Genomic DNA, 9,799 nt, shown 5'->3' with positions numbered 1-9,799 from the left:
AAATCAAGGAGACAGTCAGCAACAAAACTACTTCTAGACTGGTGATGGCAGAATACTACCAAGACAACTCCATAAAAACTCCACTGAAGCAGGAGCAAAATTCAGGTCACTTCTTAGCAAAGCCCATCACAGATTGCTATTATTTTTTTAAATAAACATTTCATAAAACTTGTATCCTGGGAGCCAGATATCCCACGTGATGAGCGAAATCGAACAGGCTGACGTGGGACTATCTGACCCCACCAGGTGCCACGGGATTCCCAATTTTACAGCTCCTCTGAACATTACTGCTGACTGACACCCATTTGTTGGTGATCCGCTTCTGGTTCCTCTTCTTCCATATCTGCATTGTATTCTTCAAACGCATCATCATCAACATCTGGAAGCCCAAGTAGCTACAAGGAAGAGAAAATACGGTGTAATAGCCAATTACCCACTCATGTTTCACTGCACATCTTCCCACAATACCCAGATGCCACCTGTTACAAATCTCAAATCCTAGAATAACAGCATTACGTAACTATCTCGACTCTCTCCTTCTCCCTCTTGCGACGACAGAAAGATTTAAAAATGCATCCTCGCAGCAAATTAAGTGCTCAGAGACCAGAAGATAAATAAAACCAAAGCAAAGCTCATTCAAAGAGCTCTGCCTTTTTCCCTGAGGTCGTATCACAATTTTTGAGTGTTTAGGTTTGGCAGTGGCTTAAATTCAGAACAAACTATGATCATACTGTAGCAGTATTCATTTGATTTAAGGTTGTGTTCAGTAGCCATTCAAATGCCAAAAAAGGAAGAATCCACGCGCAGAACTGGCAGTGCCCCTAAGCCCCCAGGATCCCGCCAGGTAAGTGCTTCTCTTAAACTCTTCATTCCATTACACCAGTGAAGACTTGTGTGCTGGGTGAAGCAATCTCCATAAGAAATACTGTGTATTCAACTCAAAGTTGCTCAAATCCCTTTATATTTCTGACCAGGGAAGATCAGCTAGCTCAAATTTAATTTTCAATGTCTGGATGCCTCCATCTGACGGCTTGCATTTCTGCAATGGCATTTATTTGCCACAGGAAAAGGAGCAAATAGAAGTGCTTGAACTTTTCCCCTCCCCTCCAAAAGGCTGCCAAGAAGTCAGGAAGACAGATGAACCAAATAATAAGCAAACTAATGTATCTGTTCTGGAAATCTCATATTGGAATCCTACACTACCAGCTGTTAAAAACCTCAAAGCAAAATCGTGTGCCAGGCATTATTTGGAATAGTACGTATTCAGCTTGCCAGGGCTGGAAGTGCAGCACAGACACGTGCAACACCCTGTTTGGACTGTGACACAGCTGTTGTCTCTCAAAAGAGACAAAACCTGGAAAAATCAAGACAGTGATGCTTGCTTGGTGGTGATATGAAAATGAGAAGGCTGTGGCAAGGCAGATGTTTAGTTCAATTTTGATTTAAATTTAGTCCACGATCATCATTCTAAATTATTCGGAGGATACAAAGCCAACACACAGAATTAGCTTCTGGGTCCATGCATTCTTCAACTCACTGTGAGAAAACCATTTTTTCAGTTGCAGGGCTTCTTGGCATTGAAATGGAAGGAGAATTTGCTGACTAACCCCCCTCCTTCGCATTTTAAAAACGCCTGCAGATACCCCAGTGTTCTTACTTTCTGAGCAGAACAAACAGTAAATATTCCTATGCACACCTATTTTTCACATCTTATGTTCAGCTGCATAATGTGAATGTGAAACTATATGGTTCATTTTCAGGACGTGGGGGTTTTCTCTCATTTTGAAGCTAAAATTAAAACACTTTTTCAAATGGAAAAGCAAGGCCTCTACACTTTTTTTTATCTGTCAGAATTATTTTCCCTCAACTGATTTGGTGCATTCAAATTAGATTTGTGTGTGGCACTGCTCTGTTTACATCAGCCAGCAGAAAGAGCTTTGATCATATTTTTTGCCCAGCTCCAGTTATAATTCCTCCCTGATTTGCAGGGAAATGAGCACAGGAGTGAGAGCCTCATCTTGACGTTATGGATGCTGGAAGCCTTTCAGGTATGCAAAAGTAGCACAAAACCCCCCAGCATACACCAGGAGAACCAAAAGGACATGCATAAGCCTCCAGGTCTGTTTGTCATGCATCCCCCCCTCTTGCAGCAGGGACACACAGCTCTCCTCTCCCTGGCGTGGCAAACATCAGGGGTGACACTACCCACCTTAGGCAGGTTTTACAAAGGAAGACGAGAAACATGGTGTGAGCTGTGATTTGCTTCTGGTCTGTATTTGCTACATGGCAGTCTGGAAAGGACTTCAATGGAGAGCAAAAACAAGGAGGAAAGAGGTAGGCAAAAGGAACAAAGCTGGCAGGTAGGGGAATGCATGGGGAGGAGGACAGGGAGGGTGGTGAGGAGAGAAGGAGAACAACGGCCAGCAGCAGCACAGCATGAACTACAGCTACTTATTCCTACTGGCCGAACTACCCGTTTGCTGGGTACTTTTTGGAAGTAAAGGGGAAAGTAAACAGGACATTCAAGAACTCAGGCTAAGAAGAGCCTGGACACAGGCTTTTAGATCAAAGGTAAGCACAATCCAGGAGTCCAGCAATTTGCTGCTAAGTTTCATGACTCACATTTTGGTTCTCTGCAAACTCTTGAGGTTGGTGCCATTTCCCTCAGGCATTTTTTTTTTAATTTCTATGTCTTTCTTAACTCTTTCAAAGTGCCCTAATGCAAATAAACCTAGTAGCTTTTACATCTCAGACTCATGAAACAAGCAATACTTCCTACCAGAAGCTGACATACAAACACACTGTGAAACAACCCAAGTAGACGACAGAGCTTTAGCACACCACATGATGCTGTATAGAGGTGATGTGCTTCAGTCGTAGCTCGGTGTGATGGGATTCCATGTGGAGGTGTTTAGAAACAGAGACACCTCTGTCTGATCCTTTGACTTCCTGCTTAAGACTTTTAAAACTGCCTAATCATCTTGGATGTCCATCTGGAAACACACTGAGAAACCTCTCAGAAAGAGCTTACTGAACTCCACAAACCTGCTCCCCTCTCAGCCTCTCAGACTGAGTACCCAAGATCATGGAGTGCTTCAGAAAAGCATGATCTGATTTTCAGCTTTCCCTACACTGCTATTTTTCAAACTGAAATCAGCCAGACTTTCCTCTTACAGTGAGCTTTGCTTGGATACTGGGGAAGAAACATCCTGTAAATGCACCATTACCTCCATGCTCACAGCAAGGCTATTTCATTAACAAAACAGGTCTGGCATTGAAAGGACAGAGGATGGAGGGAAGGAGTGCCAAGGATACCATTTCCCAGTACTGATTGGTTTCATTCTGATAAAAGCAAAAGCATGAGGGTGTACAATAGCTGTTTCCATACATCTGTAATACCACACTTCACTTTTTAAGTGAATCGTGGTTGTGTGTGTCTGCTATTTTTAATAATTACAGTAAGGGAAAAACATCAGTACATTTCTCATTAGACTTGTCAACACACAGCCATACACTGCATGGTAAAATCAGTTCCGTTACACTGATGCAAACCTCTCAGTAACTCAGTGAAAGGAGAATCTCATAAGCAATCTTTGTGGTACATCCCAGAGACAATGAAGAGGTACTTGGCTGCAGTCTGCTAGAGGGCTCCAGTAACAGAGGGTGTTCTTGAGCAGATGAAAGCACAGTGAAATCCAACAGACAGCAAGCAATGCTAGAAAAAGATCAGATTATAACTAAAAGAGTTTTTTTGGACAAGAGTATAACTAATCATTAGAAGGCAAATTGCCAATTAGTGTTGCACTCATTAAGTCACCAGAAGTCTTCACATCAAGACCAGATGTCTTGGTAAAGATGTGTTCCAGCTTAAGTACTGCTTGTGAGCTTGGCTATAGGAATCACTGGGTCAATGCTAACGAAGCACCCAGACTAAACAAGCATCATGGTTCCCTCAGCTCTGAACTTCTTTATCCCAAAGTGCAGCTTAAAGCAGTTTGAGTGAAGCCAATTTCTCAGCAACTTAAGCTACACTGAAATAAATGTGGTTTAAAATGAAGCAACTGATCTGTACCAATTCAATTAAGTCCCCTTGAAGTCCTCTTTAGTTAAAATGATGCAAGTATCTCCTCAAAGACACAGCTTTCCTGAGTGGGAGAAAACAACCATGAAAATAACCAAGACCTAAATATTGTCCTGGGAAGAATATTTATATTTTTCTATGTTTTCACAATTACAAACAGCTGTACTGAAGGTTCAGATTTCCAGTCCTTCTAAGAAAAGTGTGCATCTGTTCTATTTATTTCCAGTCTCTCAAGGATTAAAATCATGCTTTCATGTCAACCAGCTGTGGCTTTCCACAGCTTCTTCCCAAGCACAGAACAGAATCATGGAGCCATTAAGGCTGGAAAAGACCTCTAAGATCATCTAATTCAACCATCAGCCCATCACTACCATATTACTAAACCACATCCCTCAGTGCCACATCCACACGGTTCTTGAACACCTGCAAGAACGGCAACTCCACCACCTCCCTGGGCAGCCTGTGCCACTGCCTCACCACTCTTTCTCAGAAGAAGTCTTTCCTAATGTCCAACCTGAACCTCTCTGGCACGACTTCAGGCCGTTCCCTCTCATCCTAAGATCTGCAACTGTCTGACAGAGGCTGACATGCCAACACCCCAGCGCCTGAGAGAAGTAAGCTGCTGCAGGAGGGAAGTGGCTTTGCTCTATCCACTGCTGCCTACTGACAGTCACAGACAACTGACAACCCTTGGCAGTAAAACAGAGGCACTTACAGGTCTGAAGGATTTGAAGACTTTTTCCAGTATTTCATGGAGTGTCTTTTTCCCGCAGGAAGAGATGTAATCCTGCGCGAGCTGCAGAAAAGGTAAGCAGTCTTCACTCTCACTCCAGACGTGCTAAAAGCCAACAGCAACACAAGAAAGAGGCATTAACAGGAGCCCACACTGGCTTCTCCACAGGTTTTTAAAAGGTGATGGGTCATGAATAGCCAAAGTACACCAAGCACCCGAGTTCAGACCTGCACTGGGGGCTGGATCAGAAGCCAGGCTTCTGGGGAGGAACTTTGATTTTATTGACAGCAAGAAATGGAAGGCAGGGAAATCCACCTGGGAGAGAAAATCCCTTATGACTGTGCTGGCAGCAAAGGGTACATGCCTTGCATGCACACGCATTTTACAAGCAGAGGTGTTTTCTTTGACACTAGCCCTGTTTAGACCTGGAAGTCACACTGGGTATTCTCTTCTTATGCATAACCTGCTGCTGAATCTTCTCTTAGAGTTCTGTTCTCCCTAGGCCTTGGGAGAGCCACATTTAAACCCATTTGGGATATTCCTCTCCTCTTGCCCATGCTTGAGAGGGGCCAGCTCCCCAGCCTGGCTTTGTGAAGCCTCTCCCAAAAATGCTGCTGCTTCTGCTCTTCTGAAGCTGCCCGAAATGGAGAGCTGATGGATGGCAGCACTCTGACAATGCCGCTCTTTGCTCACAAGTGTGGCTCACCGCACAATTTAATGTGCACTCTGAAAGACCTTTACTCTGAAGTCTTGGTGCACAGGACTATCTTACAACGAGAAGTTGTAATGCTGCAAGAACTGTTGGAGACACTTAGACCTCTATTTCTGCATGGCAATTCTTTTCCCCAAAGTGCCGTGCAGCTTTTTACTGTGCTATAAACAGCAGGGTATACTTCAGTGGGGACAGGAGAGGATTTCTCTGAAGCTTAAGTAATGCTCAGAGAAAGAGCAAGAACCACACACATTCATCCCCAACGCAGGGCATGCATGCTGCCTCTCTGCTCAGCAGTGAGCCAGGGATGCAGGTTTCCATTTGTCTAATGAAAAGACTGCTTAACATCACTGAAGTTGTGTGTTTAAGGCAAAAGCAGCAATTGCCTCGCTACTGACCTCACTCAACCTGCACAACTGCAGCACAATGGTATGCTAAGAAAAATCCCTGTCTTACTGAGTAGGTTCTACTTGTTCCAGGCACCCAGAGTTATCTCTTGGCAGTCTGGCAGCCCTCAGAAACACATACCACAGGTCTCACCATTCCCCATGCCATTTCACAGCCATGGGCCTTGCGGTCCTACAAACATACGAGCAGCTCTTGTCTCAAAAAAAAAAGTCTGGCTTTGGGATTGTTATGGCCTAAAAAGGCAGGAAGTACACTAAATGGACTCAAATGAACCCCGTTAAAAATACCAATGAGCTCTTTTCCAAATCACAACATTGTAACAACAGCCTGGAGATTTTGGAGGTCTGGCTCACAGTTCCTTAATGTTCAAGCAGTAACCTTTTTATTACTTCTAATCTTTGTGCCAAATGTAAGGCCTGAATATTACAGGTCAGCAGTTTGTGTCTTGTGCTAAACTGCTGTAATTGTTTATTTGTATGTAATGATTATGACCGTTAACATCCTGGTTCTTGTTTAAATTGTGGCTTCTTTCAGCTATGAGATCTATGCACAGGGACTTCCACATCCACGAAAATCAGGCCTCGCTCTTTTATAACTAATAGCTAGTTTGCTTCCCAGGGAAAGCTGACCACATGTCATCCTACCATGTTTTTTACAAAGCCTTCTTCAACTGTGTAGCCTCCACATTTCAGTCTCCAGCAGGAACGCGCCAGCTGCAGCAGAGAATAAGATGATGGAGCACAAGGGGAAAACCTTACCAACCCATCATTCAGCCTTTGAAGAGACGTAGCTATTATATCACAAGGCAACAAGCAAGTAGGGCTTCCACCAATTTCCATGCCAGCAGATTTAAAACTGTGGCTCTGGCAACACGGACACACTGACACCTCTCACCTGCCATCAGCTTATGGAAAATATTTAGATTCATGACCTGTGCTCTAAAACATTTACAGGAAATCTTGCAACGAAGTGGCATAATGGTTTTATTTGCTTGATTGGTTACTTTGAATATCAGCAATAACAAGGTGGCAAAACAAATGTCAAGACTGTAAGGAATAGCTCCTCAACCCTCACTCACATTGCTTATGGCTATACAAGTCCAATTAATTTTCTGAGAAAACTGTGAACCTCAGGAGCTAAACTGTCCATAGTTCAGCTGTCCAAAATGCTGATTTGGTGAGTTTTAGTATCCAGGAGGTGCTGACAGCACCTGCGAACTCCTGAACGGGTCATCTGCACCCCTAGCATGCTGAAAGATCCAGCCTAGAGACACCTTTCCAGGAAATTAAAATCATGTGATCCTTGTGATCTCAGGTTTTATACAAGACCCTGTTTTTATCTCCCAGATTGCTTCTTGGCAAACTTTCCCTGTCTTTTTCCACCTCTCTTTTAAACTCAGCATGCTCATAATTTCCTCCTCGCGAGTGAGTTATCATGGACTTCACTGGCACCTCCTACGTAGTTTTTTAAGTCACATTATTATGAAATGAGGACATAAAGAAAGAGAACAAGAATATCAGGCACCAGATGCTGATTAAATGTAAGGCTCCTTTGTCAGACGTGTAAGACTGAAACATCACAAAGTCTACCACTGGTTCTATTTCCTTTCTCTGTCATGCTCTTCCATCTTAACAGAGCCGTGCAACTCAAGGGGCTCAGGTGCAAGTGAGAATCTGTCCCATGGCCCACATTAAATCTCCTTAAAATAAAGCTCAGCTTGTAATTGCACTTAGAAAGCAAACATATTCTGGAACATGAAAAATAGGATAGGGTAAGGAAGGGTAGGATAGGACAGAGCTGTAAAAAGGCAGCAAACCAAGATAGCTGAGCTGGGAGCATAACTGAAGGCCCACAGTGCACTTGAAGCAGAAATGATGGCACTGGTGAATGATGCTGGTGAACCACCTCATCAGCAGTTCTTAATCGCATTAAGGAGACATCATCAACAGGAAAAGAATTAAGTATTCTACCTATCTGTCTACCTTGAAAGTTAATAGGAAAAGTACCTTGAGTGGTAATGCCACAAAACAGAAATGTAACCCTTCTGCTTGGTTTTGGCTTCAGATGGGGAGTCCTTCCCAACCAGCCCCGTCCTGCTGCCAGACTCCTGCAAGGCCTCAAGTTCTTTACCAACAGAGTGGTGAGGTGCTGGACCAGGCTGCCCAGCGAGGCTGTGGATGCTCTATGTCCCTGGAGGTGTTCAAGGCCAGGCTGGATGGGGCCCTGGGCAGCCTGGTCTAGTATTAAATGGGGAGGTTGAAGGCCCTGCATATGGTAGGGGGGTTGGAGATTCGTGATCCTTGAGATCCCTTCCAACCCTGGCCATTCTGTGATGGCCCAGCACAGCCCCTGCTGCAGGTGGGCACTGGTCAGACTGGGGCTGCCCTGGCACAGGGGTCCCACATGTCTCCTGGCATAAGCAGAGCTCATCCTGGGTCGCTTCCCTCAGGATCCAGCACAATGTGGCAGCACACATCCTGCTCACTGGGACCTGCACTCCCAGAGGCGTTGCTTGCCTGCTCTTTGTCTCACTGACCCGGCCATCAAACCCCCCTCTGCTCACCTGCCGGGTTGGGAATTCGTCAGTACTTCCCTAGCAGGACTAGAGGTGGAAGTTGCTGCAGGAAGAGCACGAGCTGCAGCTCCGACGCCGTTCCGGGAGCTATCGGAGCCGCAGTCCTTCAATTGCACCCAACCGGCGCTCCACACCCGCGAGCGAGGAGCCGGAGTCGGACCCGATGTTCCTTAAGATTCCCTTCCAGCTCGGGATATTCTACGACCTCGCGACACCCTCGGCGACGAGGAAGCTCTCCCCATGGGGTCGGGGGCCGGGATCGGACACCCCGGCACCACAACTCGCTGCCCAACTCGGCGGGGCCCGGCGGGAGGGGCCGCACCTGCCCGGGGCGCAGCAGGGACGGCCCCGCTGTCATCCCGACTCCATTTTATCCCTGCCCATTCTCCATTTGCCAAACGGCCCCGCGAGCCCCCAGCCGAACCCGGGCGGCACGGCGGAAGCTTTCGGAGAAGGAGGGGCTGAGGAGCGGTGTTCGTGGGGGGGCATCGCGCGCCGTGGGGACCGAGGGGAGCCGGGGGGCTGTCCGTGCCCTGCCCGCCCCGCACCGGCCAACGACTCCATCTTGCAGCTTTCGGCGCTCGCACGGAGGGCTCCTCCGGCCCGCAGCCCCCCGGAGGTCCCCCCGAGGCCGGAGCCCCCTGGGCACGGCTCTAACACCTCCCTCCTCTCCTCCCCCCCCCCCCCCCCGCGGTCACTCACGAAATTGTCGCCGCAGGCAGCCTCAGGGCACAGCACGTAGAAGGAGACGCCGGGCTCGGCGTAGAAGTCCATGCGGCGCTCCGTCTCCTCGGCGGCGATGAGCTGGAAGGGCGTGCGAGCGCACCACCGCTCCGCAGCCTCCGCCAGCGCCTCGAAAGCCATCGCCGCCGCCGCGCTCCTCGCTCCTCGCTCCGCGCCCGCCCCCGCCCCGCTGAGGTGCCGGGGTGGCCCGCGGGGAAGGGGGGGGGGGGGGGAGAGGGAGGCGGCGGGCGGTGGGCCGGGCCTGGCCGCCCCCCGGCGGGCTGCGAGGGAGGGGGTTCCTCGGAGCACGCCGATCCCCAGAGCCCGCTCGTTGGGCTCGCTTCTGTCTCGCCGGCGCCGACCCAGGATGTGAGGCTTCCGGGAGGACGCGAGGCGCGCCGAGCCAAGCGGTGCGGGTGGCTCCGGTCGGCGGCAGGCACCGGGCGCGGTGCGCCGTCCGTCCCGTGACGCCGGCAAGTCTGACGTGACACCCCGTCTTCGTCAGCTCCCGGAGGCTGTGGTGCTCCTCTAGGCGCTTGGCCTGGGGCCGTCGCACCCCGCTGGGCG

At 48.2% G+C, this 9,799-nt stretch overlaps 1 protein-coding gene across 1 annotated transcript; it reads right to left on the bottom strand.

Annotated features, from left to right (window-relative positions):
* Positions 1-284: 284 nt before the first annotated feature.
* MTURN (maturin, neural progenitor differentiation regulator homolog) lies at positions 285-9,373 on the bottom strand (the record flags this gene model as incomplete). The annotated part of the gene is made up of 3 exons (XM_079538310.1): positions 285-395; positions 4,797-4,919; positions 9,212-9,373. The coding sequence occupies 3 exons, from the start codon at positions 9,371-9,373 to the stop codon at positions 285-287; spliced, it is 396 nt and encodes a 131-aa protein (XP_079394436.1).
* Positions 9,374-9,799: the final 426 nt, after the last annotated feature.

The sequence above is a fragment of the Tetrao urogallus genome (assembly GCF_951394365.1).
Source record: "Tetrao urogallus genome assembly, chromosome: 7".
Taxonomy (NCBI): domain Eukaryota; kingdom Metazoa; phylum Chordata; class Aves; order Galliformes; family Phasianidae; genus Tetrao; species Tetrao urogallus.
This window is presented reverse-complemented; position numbering and strand designations above follow the sequence as displayed.